The sequence below is a fragment of the Lissotriton vulgaris genome, chromosome 5 (assembly GCF_964263255.1).
Source record: "Lissotriton vulgaris chromosome 5, aLisVul1.2, whole genome shotgun sequence".
Lineage (NCBI taxonomy): Eukaryota > Metazoa > Chordata > Amphibia > Caudata > Salamandridae > Lissotriton > Lissotriton vulgaris.
The window spans coordinates 1,307,559,933-1,307,580,770 of record NC_141693.1 but is presented as its reverse complement, the minus strand read 5'-3'; the positions used below and the strand labels follow the sequence as shown (position 1 = coordinate 1,307,580,770).

The window sequence follows — 20,838 nt, the reverse complement described above, 5'->3', positions numbered from 1 at the left end:
CCGCTTGAAACTGTATCTGTTTAAATAGAAATCAATTGGGGAAATCTATTCCCCCGATTATGTTTTAAATGTCCCACTTTCCTGTTCTAAAATGTCTGCTTGTATGTACTTTGAATGGATTTCTCCGTTGCCAGCTATGCAGTCCGTGATTTGTCGAGGCCTTTTGTGGGCGTGGCTTTTTCTGTCTACTGGCGCGCGTTGCTGGGGGCTGATGGGAGAACTGGTCATCACTCTATGTAAACGCGTCCATCGAAGTGTTCAACTTCCCTAATTTACAACTAATTTTACGTTACGGCAGATCGCGTTGCGAGTACGCTTCCTATGTGGTGAGGAAGAACCGGACAATCCACGTTATTCTCCACCGGTAACGGAGGTACCCTTTTAAGGAACTAAGCAAATCCTCCCCTCTCCCAACGAGACTGGTTACAGCACTCCTCCCCCTGGATTGAGCTACCCCTACTTCCGCGACGGCGAGGCCGGTGCCCTGGGCAACCTCAATCTTTCCCAAGACCGGTGAAACCCTCACCCTGGTTACGATTTCCCCGTCATTCAAAGCCTGACTGATCGTCTAACACCTAAAAAAGCCCAAAGATCACACCTTTACTCAGGATAGCTTATCTAACCCTTCTAGAAACAGATGCACACAAGCCTGAGATCCAGCAAAGCCTCCACCCTCGTAAGGCATAGTTGGCAGCATCCACCACTTCAAGAGGCATTGATTAATAATCGGGTGCTACACGGTTTACACTGCTCTGTGTGTATAAGCTGGAGGGTAAATGCACGTGGTGTGATAACTAAATTTGTTCAAGTTTATGAGGTAGTCCCTTTAGTGTATTTTTTATAACCCACAAACATTCTAATTCGGTTACATAGGCCTTCTTGCTGGATTTTTATGACGCTTGCTTTGAGAGGTATGCTAAACTGATTGGGTGGAGAACCACACATTCACCCCGAACACGAGTTTTTTTTAAATCACGTGATGATCATTCTTCTTGACTCCACTGGACGACAGTGCCATTAGCAAAGCGATCCAACAAGGACATCAAGAAAGAATCCTATCATGGAGCTAAGTGATGAGCAGCTCGTGCTAATGACCTGGGATGTGGCAGTGCGAAAGGGGTGGGGATTTGTAGTGGACACTCTACTGCGTGGGGGCGTGGACGTTTTCTCCCCTGCCAGTGGTGTTTGCAAAGACCAGGGATTCAGGGGTCAGTTTGGAGATTGGTCACAGCAAGGTCTTATCCCAGAAGACAATCCAATGGTCAGCCAGGAGTCTGGGGATGAAGAGGATGAGATTACTGTAATGGACAAATCCTGCCTGAATAGCAATGAATGGCCTTCATGGACTGGACAGTGTCCTAGGTGTAGTGCAACCACCCTCTCTTCTCGAGAGGAGTCGCCAGTGCTGAGCACCAAGGGAAAATATCAGGGTGGGACGTCTGTGCACTCAAAGATAAAAGAGTTCATTGTTGAGGTGACCAGCGTGTTTCACAACTATTTTTCTGGCCTAGAGATGCCGGGGAGCAAGCCGACTCTCCCATCATGTGAGCCTTCAGACCCAGCATTGATATATGGCCAGCCAGGTCTGTCTGCAGGCATGTTGGTACAGAGGCCAAGTAAAGATGCACAGGCCCAAGCGCCCTCATGGGATGCATCCTCTGTTCCTGTCGGACCGCTACCTACAGTTGCAATCTCTAGAGCCAGTCCGCTGCCTCAGCAAGTGTTGCCTTCAGTGGCAGTTACTGGGTCAGTCCTTCCAGCCCCTGCTGGGGTAGCTGATGACTTCCATTGGGTTAAGCCATTAGCAGCCCATGTCCCCAGGAAATTACGGGAGACAGTGAGGAAACAGCAACTCGATGACGAGGCAGCGATGAAGAAAAAACCCCGCCAGCACCAGGAACCTGAATTGGGGATGGGTGACTTAGTCAAGTTTGGGACCATCTGTTCAAAATGTGGCGGTAAGCACCCAAGTGCAGAGTGTACCATTGTGAAACCTGGCGCTGAGAGTCTCATACAAGAGAACCAAAAGAATCCCAATGGGGGCCCAGAGACCAAAGACTATTGCACTTTCTATAACAAAGGGGAATGCAGCGTTGGGGAAATATGCCGCTACAAGCATGTTTGTTCCGGCTGTGGGGATAATCACCCATGGGTGAAGTGTAGCAAATTGAACCCTATGTCCCAGCCATTAAAGCGAAGTGCGACGAGACGAGGCAAGAGGAGAGCCAACAAAAAAAAACCTATCTGCCAGAAGTACAACATAGAAAAATGCACGTTCGGGAATATCTGCGTCTTTAAGCACGTGTGTTCCGAATGCTATCGACCGCACCCAGTAGTGAAGTGTGGTAGAGTAAACTATTTGAACTAAAGATGTGCAGACACTCGGAGCTGCTCCAAAAAGACTAGAAGCTGCTTAGTTAGCTCTACTCCTATACATTTTGTGTACTTTTTTTGGTGTCTGTTGCAATAGCACATAACCTGGCTGTTGGTCATCGTTGCCTCCATTTAAGCATGAATGATGAATGTTAGTTTCGTTTTTCCATGGAAACATACTAGACTTTGTTTACATAAGTCATTACTAACCTTTTGGTTCTTTTGCATGTAGGTTGGGGTTTTATAATTTTCTCCTGCTTTGTAGTCACTACAAAGTATAAACATCACATCTTTCTGCTCTTGATGGCCTAGTTTTGTATAGTCTATAATTTAAGTCTTGCTTTCTTTGTAATGCCCATGTTCGTGCCCAAGGCGCTTTGAGCTCCATAACTGTTCTATTGTCAACTGCTCTTCCATAATGTTGCTCTCTGAGAGGAATCTTGTAGTTTATACGCTCCTGTCCCATGTCATCATGACTCCAAGTTCTAAGACTATTTGTCTGAAAGATTCTTGAATCTTGTACATTATGTCTTAATTTTAATAATTAGAATGTCTTCGATTGAAATTCTGAACCTACCCCGTTGCTTGTAGTTTTAACTTTTTCATTTTTTCGTTTCTCTTGGAATTTTAACTTGTGGCTAATGGGAGGATTTGGCCTCCTGTATTGGATTTGATGCTTTGCCATTGATTTGTGCATAATGACATTTCTTCCCGTGTCTGCTGGTTGTACATGTCCCTCTGCACCCCAATATTCCACTTGTAATTTTGTTTAGCGTATTTGAGGTCCTTGAGTAGATTTTCATGATCCTGTTCGGAGACTTAAGTCTGCACTTGGCATTTTTCAGTGGTCTGAATTTATTTTTACATGGCTGACTTTGTTTAAATGGCTGTTATTTCGTATTAACTAAACTGCGAATACAAGGAGCACAATGTAAGCATACTGTGGAGGACTACCCAGTTTCTGTGTTCAGTATTTTTTTCTTTGCGCAAGGATTAAATAGAGACTCAAAATTATTTGATGGGACATTATAGGTGAATCAATGTCCCCTGTCAACTTCTATCTAAAAGATTGGTTATCAGGCGGGGGGGGGGGGGGGGGTCACAAACTGCTTTTGCCTACAAATACTTTGAGTAGTAAGTCTTTCTACCTGATGCCCAGTATTCCAAAATCCTTCCCACAACCAACCATTCTTTGTCTCTTTAATATGCATTGATCAGAAAGAAGGTGCAACAATTAGTAAAGTCCAGTTTGGCATGAATTTGTCTTGGATATCCAGGTGCTTCACGTACTTTGCGATTACCAGGAGCTGTGTTTTCATCTCACACAAATACCATTGCACATTGAGCTCAAATCACACTTTCAGGCTTGTGATGAATGCATCATTATGTATGCAAAGGAAATCGAGGTTTGCATCTCTTTACTTATAACGTTCTGCTACATTTGTTAACCTGAGCGGTTCGTCATTCCCATTGTTGCAGAGTTTGAAGCTAATAGTAGAAGTTGCTCATTGTTATCCTTTGCCTCGCCTGTTAATGTAATCTGCTTGATTTGGGTTTCTCTGTACAGCAGTTGTTTTGGTCTTCAACACTCAAGTTGTCTGCCGTTCCGTGTTTTTAGGACAGTTTGAATCTACATTTGCAGCTGATTACTACTGCATGTTTATTTGTTGTCGTCTCATCTGCATTTTGTATAGAGTTTTGCCCTTCCTTTATGTGATGCAGGTTCCATACTGCTTTATCACGACAATTGTATTCTAGTGTTAGAAAGCAAACCCAAGTAAGCTATGTTAATCTGCTCTTTTGTTTGTTTTTCTCTTCTGCATTACCTCCTTATTTTAAGTCTCATGCGTAATATCCAATATGCAGCAACTGCTTACGTGTAAAATCTTTGACTTCTAACAGCTCACTCCAAGCTAAAACTGTAAGGGTGCACTCACCCCTACTCCTCTGTTCCATGCCTCCATAAATCTAATCTGGGAACATGGCATTACTATTAGAGCTGGAAACCAAGCTCACAAGATCCAAAAGGCATAGTTCCTATTTAACACAAACTAAGTCAAATGACCGATTAGGATGCCTCTTGTACTGGTGTGCGACCAAGGTTGTGTCCGTAGGTGCCCCAGATGAGTTAATGACCAAAGTCCAATTTCTTTTCCATCCACTCACTCGTTTGGTTCGCCCTCTTATTGACATGGAAGTAACAAGACTTGACTCCCTCAAAGTTGGAGTGCAGGACTCGAAATATCCCAAAAATGGTACTAGTCCTGCAGGGCTAGTACCTTGAAAAAGCTTTTCGGCCCAACTCCAACCTTCTTGAGCTCAGAATCTGAAAACGGAGCAAATGTGACAAGATAACAAGATTTAAAGGCATCTTTATTGCTCATTACCTTTGTGAGCAATAAACATGCCTTTAAATCTTTTTATCTTGTCACATTTGCTCTGTTTTCACAGATAGAGGACAAAAGTTAGTTTGTCTTCCTACTCGCCGGAAGGGGCGAGTAGGACCTAAAAGCAGCTCTACCTCGTTAAACTAAGCTCGCATATGCGAGCGGTCGAGTGGATTTTTTTACCCTGGAGTGGCTACCCATAGCTTCAAACTAACCGACATTCCTGTACTGTCACAATTGTCACATGATCAGTCAACCCCTCTCATTCATTCCTCCCTTCTAACAGAATCGCTTCCAGGCATTGAGCACATACAGGAAGATGGTCTTCAAACCTAATCAGAACTCCCAACTTAAAATGTAATTGGCCTACATGATTTCCCAACATTTTAATGGCTGATTCCATCCCATTACTTTCCCAAAGACCCTAACTCCAGACCAATAGGACCCTAGTCTTGTACCTCTGATTAAGAAGGTTCCTAGTGACTTGACCTCAGGATATCTCCCAAACACAAATAATTGTATTTCCTGTTATAAAAATATCACAGTAAATGTCTTTAAAAAAGTTAAAAAGACACAAAGTGCTTTCATAACCTTGACTTTTATGGCTCTACTGCAAATGGAAGGAACATAGATCTGGTGTAGCAGCCAGCCAGCTTGGCTGACAAGATGAGTTGTGGAACCATGTCGACCTCAGACGGAAAGGTAAGGAATGCTGGTATTGTGGACAGGGGGATATTGTGAGGTTTGCAAAAGAACAGGAGGAAACGTGTGCTGATAGCATTGGGATGGGTTTGGTGGGAACTATATTTATGTTCACTAGAGTGTGGTTGGTGTTATGAAGAGGTGAGGTAGTAAGGTGTAGTGTCGCAAGACCGTCTGATATTGTGCACTTGCATGTTTTCTTTTGCAGATTCTGGCTAACCACATGCTTTTTCTCTTTGTGAAACAAACATGTCTCACGACTCCTATAAGGTTTTCACCAACTTTTACCTTGGTTTGGTTCCATACGAGTTCCTTAAGCTTCTGTAGAAGGCTACTCCAAAAAGATCCAATTCATAGTTAAGGATGATTGCATCCTACAGAGGTAAAGCCAGTCCATCACTCATAACTGGGACCCATTTCTATCTCATCTTTCAGAGTTTGTAGATGTCACTGTAATCCGCATAGAAAATCAACTTTAAGACTGCTAAAGTTTGGTTTCTAGTGCAGAAGAGAGACAGCGAGGTTTCCTACTCCTTATCTTTAACATCCTTGCTGTAGCGCGGACACTCTGAGACTCTGTTCTTAAGAGGTGGAGTTTTTCCTCTTTTGGTTTCAAACTTTGAATCCACTTCGACCTAAAACAGCAGACTTTTATTTAGAGGTGAGAAAAACATGCTGTCGATGGGATGTTTAACTTACTGTTGGGACAGTAAAGACTCTGCATGGTTTTGAAGAGCATGTTCACCTGCATCGAGCTCCCCGTATCAAGCGGAAGGTTTATGACCCCAAACCTCAGCACACTCGACAGTATTGCTGCCCCAGTAAAAATCTGTTTCGCTCTGGCAATTTACACATAACTGCTGCTATTCTACATTGCTGTTATTCGTTTTTAAATGCTTTTTTCTCTTCGGGAGATCGCCAGTCCGTGCGACCCCAGATAATGTTAGCTTCTTTGCACTTTTGAGGGTTTTCTAATTGTTTGAGGGCACCCTTTGACTGGTGGAGACGCGTAGGAAGCGGGATTACCTGTCAGCAGTGGTGTGTTTTATTACGCAACTTGGGGTGGGGTTTAAAGAACCAGCTTGGTCAGCGTACTAGTGATTATGGAATCTGGCCTTATAAGCGAGGGTGCTGTGCAGCAGTGATGCTGGCGCGCCAGAGGCAAGCCTGTCTGCCCCAGGGCCTTTCAGGTCAGCCCCAACTCTATACCAAACTTGATCTGATAGGCCTGCGCCCTGTTGCTGTGGGTCCTTAAACCTTGGAAATGTAGACCCTATGTGTGACCACTGCAGTTTTTCATTCCCAACTCTCATGTTAATAATCAACTTGAATCTGCCCTTCAGTATCAGCATACCACACTTTTAAATGTTCTTCTCTTAACTGTAGGCCACTTGTCAAGTGTAAGGTTGAGATGCATGATTTTCTCGAGGACCTCCGGCCAGACGCTGTCTTTCTAACTGAAACATGGCTTTATAAGGACTCCTTCCCTGATAATCACCAGGCCATCCCGCAGGGTTACGCTATTCTCAGGCAAGATAGATTAACATGGGGAATAGAATCTCTATAATTTTTAAGAGACCTCAAATGTTCCTTCTCTGACCTCTCTATTGACGACAGTAAAGCCTCCTCCTGACCCTCTTAAACAACTTCACAGGGTTCAGAGTTTTAATCAATCATCCTCCAGGACCTGTGACTAATTTCTGCACCTCATTAGCAGACACACTGTCCCCTTTAGCTTTGCGCTATTCTAAATTGATAGTGTTAGGTGATTTTAGTATTCAGATTGATGATATCAATTGCCAGATAGCTACAACTTTAATTGGTGATCTTGAGAGTCCACAGCTTCTCCAGCAAGTATCTTCCCCAACACACAGTCACATTCTCGACCCCGTGTTTACTAACATGGTCAAAGTGAAATTTGTACGCCGTTCCCACTGGTGTGGTCAGACCACCTAGCTACCCCTATATATTTATTTTGTGAGCGGTCTCTACTCTGGCCCCCATCTGGGCCTGGGCGTGGTATGAAGTTACTCCTGAGAGGCTTTATTATGCCCTTAAAAGTCAAACTCTGATTCTGGACCACAACGTCAGCAAAGTCAGCTCCCAGCTTTCTTAAAGAAGCTCTTGACCAGTTTGCCCCCTCCCCGTTAAACCAGCTGCTCAGAGACCAAAGCTGAAGGTTTTACGAGGAAATCATTGAGTCTAAAAAGAAATGTAAGAGGCTTGAGAGCCTTTGGCGTAAAAAGAATGGCCCTTTTGTAAGGCAAAACATAAGACTGCATTCAAAGCATACCATCAGCTTATTTCTCAGTCTGGCGAGCATACATTTAAGAGACATTTTTCAGATTGTAAAAACCCTCACATCATTATTCTTTGTCTCACCTTCTTCTTTGCAGTCGAAAGAAAGCTGCAATGAACTAGCTTCTTTTTTTGTTGAAAAAGCAGAGAAAAACTACATTTCCTTTCCTGTAGATGCGAGGTGTCATCCGCAGCTGGAGGTGTGCTTTGACTCTTCAACAGCTAATTTTAAGTTACTGCAATTTTTTCCATTCTCTTTTAAGAAATTGAATTCCCTCTTCTGCCATCAAATCTTGCTCCTTAACGAATTTAATTTCTCCCGCCATCTTGGAATAGGGTTGTGAGATTGTTCTACCTGCTGTATGTGAACTGATCACTCTCTCCCTGTCCTCTGGCTACGTTCCCCAACAATGAAAACATGCTGTGGCAGTTTCTTTGTTAAAGAAACCGCTTTTGAATCCATAGTTGCCTGAAAATTACCAGCCCATATCATTGCTGCCTCTTTTTGGTAAGTTAGCGGAAAAGCAGGTAAATGGACAACTTTCCAGCGTTTTGGCGGATAATAAGCTCCTGCGTTTAACTCAATCAGGCTTCTGCCTCCCTACAGCACTGAGTCTGCTTTACTGCTTGCCTCTGAGACTGCAAGGTGAATTATGGATGCGGGCAACATTGCAACTATGCTTAAGCTCAACCTCTGTGCCACGTTTGGTAGTATCTCGCAGAATATTTTGATCAAGTAGCTTTGGAACAGTGGTATTGCTGACATTGGTTGGCTTAATTTCTGCAGGTACGTACCTTTCAGGTTTCACAAAAGCCATTTAATTGTTCTGTTCGCTCTCTGCAGCAAGAAGTGCCACAGGGCTCCTGATTGATTCCAATTCGTTTTAATATTTACGTCAGCCATGTGGCTGAGGTCATTGAGCAGTACGGTTTTACTCTTATCAGTGCCGGTACTGATACTAGCACTTTTGATTTTGAGAGGGAGAGTGCCTGCTCTTTTCAAGAGTGACATAATACTTTTAATTGGAGAGTACCGGCACTTATCAGAAGCAAGCAGGTTCTCTGGTACAGAGTACCTGCACTTCTATTTTTCCATTTCAAGCACTGACTATTATTTCATATGCTGATGATACACAACCAGTCTCACAACATTGAGCTCATGGCCTCTTCCCTCCTTGCATGTCTGTCAGATGTTGCCACTTAGATGAACCATAACTGTTTGAAGCTGAATGCTGGAAAGACTGAGGTGATGGTATTGGGCAAGCATCTCAACATTTGGTCCAACGCTAAGTGGCCAGATAGTCTTGGTCCTTTACCATCTCCCAACCCCAAGGTTTAAAACCTGGGCATCTGGTTCGATGAGAAGCTTTCTTCGATGTCCAGATCATTCCCATTGCAGGAAAGTGTTTCGGGATGTTGAGATCCTTAAAAAAAAAAAAAACACCTCTTCCCTGATTCTGACCAGAAAACTGTAGTCCATGCTCTGGTTACCTCCAGATTGGACTACTGTAATGTTCTCTACCTGAGTGTTACACATTCACAGTTGACTAGGCTCCAATGGGTGCCAAATGCAGCAGCTCGCTCCCTAGACAAGCCTCCATCGGGGCTGCATTGAAGAAATTGCACTGGCTTCCAGTGAAACCGAGAATAACCTTTAAGGCTCTCTGTTACGAGGCACTTTCATCCCAAGGCCCTGCCTATTTGAAAACCCCATGTGCCCCAGCTGGAAATCTTAGGTCGGCTGCTTCCAAGCTGGCATTTGTTCCTAGATTTAAAAAAAGGCAGAATTGATGGCTGCGCTTTTAGTCAACTAACTCCACAAATCTGGAAGTCTTTACTCTCAGAACTTGGGCTAGTCTCCTTCAAAATGATTTTCCGAAAAAAATTGAAAATGTGTTTTTTTTTTTTAGACTTGTCTAACTTCCCAGTTCGTGAGCAACTCTTTTTCTGCTATTGTCACCCTACCACTGGGACACTTCGTTAAAAATGGCCATGCGCTCTATAAGTGACATTAATATTATTATTACTATTACGTTTAAAGTACTTTTTTGTGACAAATTAGGACCCAAGATGGGGTCATGTGATCCCAAGGAGCAAACCATGTGCGCTGTTTCACAAAAAGAAGAGAAAGATACGTTTTGAAGTGTCACCAATATTCTTTAATATCCCTTTTCTGCTTACACATTTTTATGACCAATATGCATTTTGCAATAGTAGATCACTTCTTTAGTGTCCCAAATTATTGTAGTTCAGTCACGAAAATCTGAAATTCAAACAATTCGGTGAGTGCTCTTTAAAACCAGTAGATAGTCATTCAAGCAGTATCTTGACGCATCCACGGCTACATCTGCCTGCATATGCAGCTATATCTCCAACAGCCTTCTATTGCAGGAACCGTTCTGTGAACTTGCAGTCTTATCAATACATACCTTCACAGATAAGTTAAACTCATATTAGGTACTAAGGATTTTTTTGTACAAGAGCTATGATATTCCTTGGAACGACTATTTCATTATGACAGTCATAGATGTGAAAACTATACACCTGAATTGATCAAAAGAGCTGTATAAATGCAATGAAAGTTTCTAGAAGCATGACCTACCAAACTACTAATCCGAAATTTGGGCAGCAACTTTTACGTAGAAGAATACTTCTTTTTTGTACCATGCTTGTCTAGATAAGTGAGCATCACGCCAATGTGCTGAGATTTAAGCCCTCATTTGAAAACCTACTCGTGGGGAGGATTTGAAAGAAAGTTAAAGGGAAGGAATGATTAGCATTTATTTGGAAAAAAATCATCCTTTGGTGTTGCTTAAGATACACTTTCTTGATTTGTAACATATTGGTAGAGAGTCTAAAGCTGTTTCATGACATCAAAAATAAGGAAGATAGGATTATTTGAATATTAATCAACAAGTTAACTATTGGTTAAAACATTTTTGAGAAATATTTTTGCCCGTTATTGAATAAAAAGTATTGTGATATGAATAATATATTCATTATAGTTGCAGAATGTTGGATACTATATCAACGAATTTGAAATTATGACAAAACCTAATGTCTGATTAAATGTGAGTTCTTGATGGCCAGACTTTAAATATATGCAACTTTAAGCAAGAGAAAGTTGTCGGAGGTAAAGGTACACACATAGGCATATGTAGCTATGAATGCATCAAGAAACTGCTTGAATGGCATTCTTTATTTGTTTTAAAGAGCACTTGCAGTATTGGTTGCATTTGTTTTTTTAAAGAATTAAATATGATAATTAGTGGCCCTGAAGAAGCAATCTTCTATTGTGTCATATGTTGGAAAGAGTATATTTGTAAGCCTGATTGTGATGCAAAAAAAGGATATTAAATAATATTAGAAACACTTTCAAAATTATGCTCATCTTACTATTTTTTTAATAACCGTGCGGGTTGATCCAGCCGGGCGAGTGAAGGAGCATTGTGCCGCTATAATAATTGTTGTTTGCAGAAAGAACATCATGTACACCTTCTTTCAGGCGAGCGTGACTACTGTCTGCTCGCTGGGATGTACAGGACACAGTGGTGGCAGCAATACAGTTTCGAGTGGAAGGTCGGGTCTTTTTATCTGTCCCTGCAAGAAGAGTTGTCAACTGACCTATATCATATTTTACATTAGGGCAGCCAGTCCCATGCTGGTGGGACCTTTTTCAGTAGCGTGTCCCAGAGCAATTTATAGAGTAGGTTGTGTGGAAAGCAGTCCTGCTTCATAAATTTGTGATAAGTGGGAAGTACAGACTCTAAATTTAGACAAAGGCTTCCAAGCTGGTTTGGAGTTCCCCCTTTTTAGCACCACGCTTGAAAAACACCCCCTTACTTTTGACAAAATTCCCTGAGTTGGGCCGCAGTGTAGGTCTCCAACTCCTCCAAATCAAATTCCATTTTGCCACTTCGGGTCAGGGACAGCCACTTGGAAGAAGTTAAGAAAGGGGGTAAAGTGAGAGTTGCCTCCACCCACCACCATGAGTAAATTTGGAAAAGCAAAAATTATTAATTAGTGAGTCCACTAGGAGAAAACTCAAGGTGTAGGCCTATGGTACACACTGCGTTACTATTGGGTGGATGCAAACACAAGCTCTAATCCCACCACTGATCACCAATTATGTTGGACCTGGGGTTCCCAGTCCACATGGGGTAGCCTGGCGCAGAGTAGGTAAGGCTAATCTCGGAAGCAAATTGTGTACAGTTTGCATCACACCATGAACAGTAACTCAGCGTCTAGCCACCAGAAAAAGAACGACTCTACACCAGGTTGGAAAAATACGATTTGTTTTATAAAAGTTCTATAAGTTATCTTGTTCCGTTAGTCATATCATGGGGTCATACATCAAGCACTTCCCCCATCAATTTTTCTGCATCAAGGAAGTTTCAACAATACAACGTACCCTACAGACAATGGATTCAACAATTACACTTATTACTTGAAGTTGCAGGCAGTTTCTTGGTTGTTTAGATAGGTCTCAAAAGGAAAAAGAAAACATGTTACATCACATCAAGTTAGCGAAACCTTGCATTAGCACAGTCTGGATACCACTTTGTATAACACATTTAGTTAAGTTGAATTATGTGCTTGCAGCAGTGCCAGATTTATCCCCTCCTGCTAGGATAAGAGCAGACAGGAGTTTCAGTCAGATTCATACATTTGTTTAGAGATCTCGGCAAGTACTGGCCCCTGTTTTACTTTACTGTCGAACCAGCGATAGCTCTAGGTCTAGTAAATCTCTTCTTTCAGTATATCAGTCTTCGCTAGAACGGGCTCATTTGACCAGTACGAAAGTTTCATTTGGGTTCATAAGGGGAGACCAACCACTAGGACCTGTGGCGTCAACTCCCAGTTCCAAGACCCTCCCCAGCCCCCAGAGCCCGGCTTACTTAGTGAAGTAGTGTGGCTCACTGGTTAGAGGCGGCAGACCCGAGAGCAGAGGACGGCCCGGGACCAGGGTTCGATTCCCGGCGCGGCAGGTTTCTGGACCAGGGTCAGCGGACTCGATAATTCTCTCGCCTCGGTGCCCACTGTGATCAGCGATCACACTCGGCAACTCTGGGCATTAGCTTGCCTCATCTTCACTAACGGCCCCACCAGATCGCCGGGGATGCCTGGTCTCACCCTGGAGATACCCATTAAGGGACCATCTCTCAGGGAAGCCAGGAAGGGTTTCGCAGCGGTCGAAGCGCCTTGGGACCCTCCGGGTAAGTAGTGCGCTATATAAATGCCTATACATACATACATACATACATACTTATGGCAGTATAGTTGTTTATTCAGATCCAGCCGACACAAGCAGGTGGAGACGTCACCGCACCACTAGCAATTCTTCTTCTAACGTCCGTTTCCTCTGCGGCCAGGCCGACTCACTCTCTGGGCCTGCGCGGGAGGAAAGACGCTGCCGCTCCACGTACCAGCTGACTCCTCCTCAGCCCGATCACTCCCTGAGGCACTTCTTGACTTCCCTGACGAGCCGCGCTACTGGGCTTGCGCGGGAAGAAAGTGTCGGTGTCACAGCGCCGCCCACTGGTACTCGGACGAGATCTCTGCTGGGCCTGCGCGGGAGTCAGACGCCTTCGGCTGTGCTACCGCTTCCTCAATAATGATCTCAACGTTCAGCAGCAGCTCCGACGGCGCCACCAATTCAGGTTCCTCCCTATCTGGAAACCGGACGTATCTCCCACCCGTGCACCTCTAACCCTGATGCCGCAGAACAGGTGGTCCTCACCGCTCAACAGGTCCCTGGCAATCTAGTCCCTGGAAGGAGGGGGAAGTGGCTTCTGGTCAGCGCTCCACGGTGCAGGTGAGGGGGCAGTCCTTATCAGATGTGGATTTGTAACGGAAACGGGTGAGGGTGACAATGGCTCACCGTTCCTTCTTTACAAGGGTCTCTCAGGGTCGGTAAACTGCTATTCCTACCGAGGGATAAAAGGGGCAGTACTCTTGACTCAGCACCGGCCCCGACAATCACTTGATATGGTTCAGTGGAAGTGTCAGTTTCTCCTATTCTGTAGATATACCAGGGCAGGATTCAATAATAGAATGCCTATGCAGGGGCAGATCTATGGGCGGGGACGATAACAGCAAAAAGGGCGCATCCCCAGAGCGAAGTCAACCCTTTCAGTGTTCCACCCCTCTGATGTCCCAGCCTGCACTCCAGCTAGCCCTCCAATGTCACAAAATGGCCACCCAAGTTCTGGCCCTTTTATAGACTGGGACCTGGCTACTGGAATCAGCTGGAAGGGTCTAAAGCCTTCCCAGTGTAGTCCGAAGGCTCAGGTCCCTGAGGTAAAAAATGTGGCAGTTACAAGCCACCATTTTGTGTCTATGTATTTACCATGTCAAGAGAGCACCTAGGCCTCAAAAAGGTTTTAGGAAGAGAGGCACTCCGAACTCTGGGGATAACACCAAAAAAGATTGTAGTGGACGCAAAAATAAATGAAAAATTAGGAGACGCAAAGGAGAAAAAGAAGAAAAAAAAATAGGAGGGACTACCCAAAGGCTGACAGGTCTAACAGCAGTCACTGCTCAAAATTGGCACAAGATACAACTGTGGAGTAGTTCCAATAATACCTCTGGAATTTTACTATATTAACCCATCCCTAACACCTCTTTAAATGTGAAATTCAAACGTTCCTTTAGGATGCACCGTGATTATAATAAAGTGCTCATGGATAAGTTTGGGGCAGTTTTTATCAATTAAGTTAAGTGGATTTACCAGCTGTTGTCAATTGCGGGGTATATTGCTTCAATTTAAATGGTAATAGTAGCTAAATACTGTCTTTATTTGTTAATATATACATTCTACTAAAACATTGAAAAAAGTGACTCTCTTTGCTGCTCAGGCTTATATCGACCGGTAAATGGGCTATTATTGGAAGGTGAGACACTAATCTAACCGTGTTCTAAGAGCGGACTCTGGGGTGTCTGGCCATATTGCTCATCTGCACAATTGCTTTTTGTAGCCTATCTGTGTCATGCTCCACCACCTATGTTACACTTGGTTACAGAAACTGATTTCATAGAAGCTGGAACAGTAAACACAATCACAGTAGTTAAACCTCAGCAGTCTTGTACAGATATAAACCTGATGATCTCAACATTTTGAGCATGACTTGTTTTGTCAATGTATGGTGGACATATTGAACTCTATTCCCAAGAGACCCAGTTACTGGATAATCTCAAGAAACCATTAACATTGGAAATAACCATAAACAATATATAACAGTGAACTTTAGTACTTAAGACTGGTCTTTTTCACTGAGGCAATTTAAAGAAAAAAACGGCAAGACTTCATTAGGTGTATTTTATACATTACAATTTGACATGGGTTGAGTGTTAACTACTCAGTAATTGTAGGAAAACCTGACGAAGCTCACCCCACTATCCTAGATAATTCAGACAGACACTTATCTAAAATGGGTATCTAGAATGTACAGGTTGACAAACTACCAGGGGATGATTGGTGGCATATCTAGGATGATTGCTGTCAAACGCCAACTTGAGCCCATATTAAATATGACACATTGTCCTTGTTTGTGCCACGGCACACCTCTAAGCATTGCGCAAGGGGAAAAAGGGGACTGTTCGTCCCATTACAATGAATGTTCTGCCCCTAGGGCAGCTACAATCTTGCGCTGCCTCGGGGGTAGTGCATTTAGTGAAATATTGAACGGCTGCTTCAAAGCCTCTCCGTACTTCTTTTTGCAGTTGGCAACTCATCTACACTTCATAGGGGTCAGAACCCCCCCACCCCCCCCTGCAGGCTGCTGCAGTGAGTGCACTCACCTGCAGAGGATTGTCGGGTGGGGGGGGAGGGGGGTCCAGAGCCCCTGTTCTCTACATAGGTGTGCCTCAGGGGATGCACTGGCAGTGCACCTCCTATGGACATGTTTGCCTCTTTGCCTTTATTCATAATACTTAACAACAAGGGGTGGTGATGGACAGAGTCTCTGAATTAAGCAGAATACTCTCACCCAGTCAAGAGATCAGGGCTAGATTCACCACCGTTTTTTAGCTCACTGCACCATCCCAGCTCAGAACCTGGCTATATGCAAATCAGTCTGTCCCTGGCCCAGTGCATCATGGGAACAGGGCAGACTAAACTACCAAGCCAATTCTTCACCAGAAAGGAGACAAGCTACCGGGGACCGGTTTCTGGCATTTCAGCCGTCTTCGGCCCGGCTTGCTTGAATCCTGATGGTGCAGTGAGAAAGGGACTCATGTCTGAGTATACCCTGCCACACCTATAGTGGCCAAAAACGATTCAGAAAAGGGGGTGGTGATGAACAGAGTGTCTGAATTAAGCAGACCACTATTACCCAGTCCAAAGATCAGGGCTAGATTCACCACCGTTTTTTAGCTCACTGCACCATCCCAGCTCAGAACCCGGCTATATGCAAATCAGTCTGTCCCTGGCCCAGTGCATCATGGGAACAGGGCAGATGGTGCATTGAGATAAATAACGGTGATGGATCAAGCCCTGATCTTTGGACTTGGTAAGAGTGGTCTGCTTAATTCAGACACTCTGTTCATCACCACCCCCTTTTCTGAATCGTTTTTGGCCACTATAGGTGTGGCAGGGTATACTCAGACATGAGTCCCTTTCTCACTGCACCATCAGGATTCAAGCAAGCCGGGCCGAAGACGGCTGAAATGCCAGAAACCGGTCCCCGGTAGCTTGTCTCCTTTCTGGTGAAGAATTGGCTTGGTAGTTTAGTCTGCCCTGTTCCCATGATGCACTGGGCCAGGGACAGACTGATTTGCATATAGCCAGGTTCTGAGCTGGGATGGCGCAGTGAGATAAATAACGGTGATGGATCAAGCCCTGGTCTTTGGACTGGGTAAGAGTGGTCTGCTTAATTCAGACACTCTGTTCATCACCACCCCCTTTTCTGAATCGTTCATTCATAATACAGCACGGGTGCAGAGGCAACCTGATTTCTCAGGAACGCCATCTGAAGATAGTGCAGGTGCTACATTTGCGCCAAACGCCATCATTATTACAAAAGGGGAAGCGGCAGCTTTAGCAGCCCCTTCTGTAATACCATAGTACCCTGGGGTTCACAAAGCAGGCAAAACCGCCTGTTGTGCCCAGGGCCGGACTGAGATCGCAATTCAGCCCTGGCAATTATGTCCGCCCCGCCCCGGTGGGGGCGCTAGCAGGAGCACTGCTGCTGTGCTTTTGTTACAAGGGGCCGATACTGCAGCACTGTTACAAAACTGGCCCCTAGTAGCAAAAACAGCCCCCATTGGTAGAAAACCGGCCCCCACCCTTCAGGCCCACCAGGGAAATGCCAGGTGCCTGCAATGTCCAGTCCTGTGCTGGTTGTGCCTCTGGGGCACTATGTGTAAAACGGGCCTTGGAGTACTGTTGCAAACAAATTTAACTAGCATCATTGAGCAGTAGGAATAGACCGTTGCAATTTAAATTGTGGTATCCGTATTATCACATTCCAGGACTGCTCCAGAAATCAAATTGAACAAAGGATCCATGATGTGTGCCTGGGACAATTTTTAAATAGGAGTGATTTACAAACATTGGGATTAAGACAAAACAATTCACACCTATCACTTATAGTGATCTTTTGTGATCCAAATGTAGGTAGTACAAAGTTCTGGAAGATCAATCTCCTAATCTTCCACACAGGAGTCTAGCTTCATAATATTGTTATATGCGAGTGATCAGCACACACCAACGGTTATAAGCAATGTACGTTAAATACACATTTTTCCATTTAACATAGTGCACAGACTCCATCCATCTTTTTCTCTAAAAGAAGTTCCTTTATTCACATCTTCTTTCTTATTATAAATATTTTATTCCAGTGTAGCCAACTCGTTTTGCCTCATAAACCAGATTTCTTCCGGGCATGTGATGTAATAGCACCAATATAGACTAGTATTTAGGGTCCATCATATGATTTGGTGATCGGTCAATTAGTGGAGCATTTCTCACCTTATTTTTTAAGACAAATTATGGTATCTTATTTCTCACAAATATCGTTTTTCCTTCTCACAGGCCAAACCGTATTGTCATTAATTTACATATGTAGGTCCAGCCTATATCGGCCATCCAACCGTATGTGCCGAATCCTGCAGAACAACGTTGGGCTGTCAAAAAGAAGTTTGAAATATTTCCAAGAAATAAGATATATTAATTCAATTTAACTGGAAGAAGTTTTTATAAAAAGAAAAAGATGTGAATAAAGGAACATCTTTTAGAGAAAAAACTGAATGGAGTCTGTGCACTATGTTAAATGGAATAATGTGTATAACGAACGTTGCTTATAACGGTTGGTGTATGCTAATCACTCTTGTATAACAATTTTTTAAAATATGGCCCGGGAATGTCTAAAAATATAGCAGTAGGGGATACTGAGTCCAACCATCTTTAAATCTGCCTCTTCCAGGCCCGAAAAGGGACAGTCGAAGCCACACTTTTCTGAACCGCCTTAATGTTCTCACTGATTCAGAACTGTAACAAGCATTGGAAATGCAATAGGTCTCGCATTAGAAAAGTTGGAGCTATTGGTCTTGTAAATGACAAATATTTTATTTGTTGTTTTTTTAAATAGCTAAATTGATAGCTTTGTCATTTACAATGCCAATATTTATAACTTTCGCGAATGTGACACCTAAAGCATTTGGAATGCAACATGTTATGTATTTACGTGACTTAGATGGCAGCTCTGGTCGTCAGGCCACATCTGTAGAGAGCAGGAGAGTGCAGCAGGGGAGAGAAGCACAGCAATGCAATAGGTCTCGCATTAGGAACGTTTGAGCTATTGGTATTGTAAAGAACACATTTTTTTATTTTTGTGCTTGTTTTGAAAATAGCGAAATTAATAGCTTTGTTATTAACAATGCCAATAGTTTTTATCTTTCGCAAATGTGACAACTATTGTAACACAATATGTGTTGTAGCACTGATTGGTGTGAGGGTGAGTGGGTGTGTGAGGGTGAGTGGGTGTGTGAGGGGGTGTGAAGGTGTGTGATTGTGGGTGAGGGGTGTGGGGGGGGAGTGAGGGGTGTGACGGTGAGGGGGGTGAGGGTGTGAGGATGAGTGTGAGGGTGACAGGGTGTGTGAGGGTGAGGGGGTAAGGGTGTGTGAGGGGGTGTGAAGGTGTGTGATTGTGGGTGAGGGTGAGTGAGGGGTGTGACAGTGAGAGGGGTGAGGGGTTGTGAGGGTGAGGGTGACAGGGTGTGTCATGGTGAGGGGGTGAGGGTGAGGGGATGTGAGGGCGAGAGAGGGTGAGAGGGTTGAGAGGGGGGTTGAGGGTGTGAGGGTGAGTGAGGGTGTGTGAGGATGAGTGGGTGAGGGGGTGAAATGGCCTTGGTACTGTGTGAAGCAACATCTAGGTCCCTTTGGCTGTATGCCTGTATGAAAAAAAATAACACCTCAAATGGCTGGGCTCCGCGGTTGCAATGGACTGTGCTTACGACACAATTCAACAAGCACTGGCAAAGGCAGAAGCTAAACGGCTGAGAGAGGGGCCACATCCTGCACAACTGGAAGAAAGCAAACAGAAACAAGTCGGGCGGCACAACAGGGGCTGAAAAAAGGGGAGGCTGAAAAAATAAAGGGAGACACGACCTGGCGGCCGTGAAACTGCAGGGAGAGAGAGGTGAGGTGCTGGCGGCTGGGGAGGGGGAGGAGAAATGCGAGCAAGGCTGTGTGCGGGGAGAGAGAGGGGAGGTGCTGGCAGCACCAAGCTCTGGCTGGGGAGGGGGAGGAAGCAGAGGTTTCCCCAAACATATTCCTTTTACATTGTTTCAGAGACTGGACGAATTTGTAACTGTGGTTTCAATTCGATGTTCCTGTTGCAGGCAGTCCTCAAGACGACAGAAATGACTTTATTTGGTCTAGGGTTTACAACGTTTCTGACTGATGCTAAATCACTGGAGGGAAGGCATTCTGAAAGAAAATACGGATTCAAAGGAAACCTCTGCGACTGATTGGAATTAAGCTTGTAAAGCGCCAGGCTACATTGAAGTAGACACAACTCATGCCAAATAGTCAGAACTAACCCAAACGAGGAAGGCTTCTCTCTTAAGAATTTTAACAAAGCAAACGTCTCTGAGGACAGGGCAATCATCAAAAGGGTGGTGGCTCTCTAAATTGGAATGGGCAAACCTCTTTTCAAAACGGTAAAGGGTCCTTGAACAAATGCTAATTACATAGGGGTGGGACTTTTGCGTGTAAGGGGTTGACTTTCCAATGGAGATGGGATTCACTTCAAAGAAGGGCACTCCCCTAGAGGGCTCGATGTTCCCAGCCATAGAATGGGCATTTAGTGTCCTACGGGGATCCCGCTTGTCTATGTCCACGTTCTGCCCTCACAGAGTACATTTTTCAACCATCCAAGCAGCCGCCTGCCTTAGTGAGCTGGTTTTCATCAGGGAGGAGGAAGATTTAAAAGCAGGATTTGCAAGAACACTGACCGGAAGCATTACACGAGACAAACCATTGCGGCCAGGGACTTGAAGTGGGCCCAGGATTGGGGGTGTGGGGAGGGAGAGAGAGGACATGCGAGTGCACGTTATTAGGATGGAGGGTGAGGAGGTAGTGTGAGACGCACGGGAAAACGAAGTACGCATGAGGATGAGATACATGAGAGTGGATGGAGGTAGACTAAGAATACAATCAATATGGAGGAATGGTGTGAGGTGAGGTTAGTTCACAGATCCGGGCTATGAAATGGAGGAAAGGGGACAAGTAATGGAACAACGGATAGAGGCAGAAAAGAAAATGTTAAATTGCACACAAACATTTTAAACAGAGAAAGGAATGTAGCGGAGTACATGGTTAAGGAGTAGAAGGGAGAAAATGTGTAAGAGTGAACAAATCAGATGAAGTACCATTATTTGTTTCTGCAGGGAGAGAGAGGGGAGGTGCTGGCGGCTGGGGAGCGCGGTGTCTGTAGTAGTTCAAAACAAAAAAACACAGTGAACAGCCAGAGACCAGAATATTGAGAAAATAAAACGAGACACGGCCTACCGGCCGTGACAGTGAAAGGCCGGCCAGCCGTGAAAAATTAGGGGAGGAGCAGCCAGGAGAGAGCAG

The 20,838-nt window shown here is 44.4% G+C and overlaps 1 protein-coding gene across 1 annotated transcript in view; it reads left to right on the top strand.

The window, feature by feature from the left end:
- The first annotated feature begins 213 nt into the window (after window positions 1-213).
- Window positions 214-20,838, top strand: part of LOC147712516 (uncharacterized) — a 45,675-nt gene continuing 25,050 nt past the window's right edge. The window contains exon 1 of the mRNA XM_086923194.1: window positions 214-5,462. Coding sequence (XP_086779320.1) covers window positions 1,061-2,368 — 1,308 coding nt within the window. The 5' untranslated portion in view covers window positions 214-1,060 and the 3' untranslated portion in view covers window positions 2,369-5,462. The remainder of the gene's footprint in view (window positions 5,463-20,838) is intronic.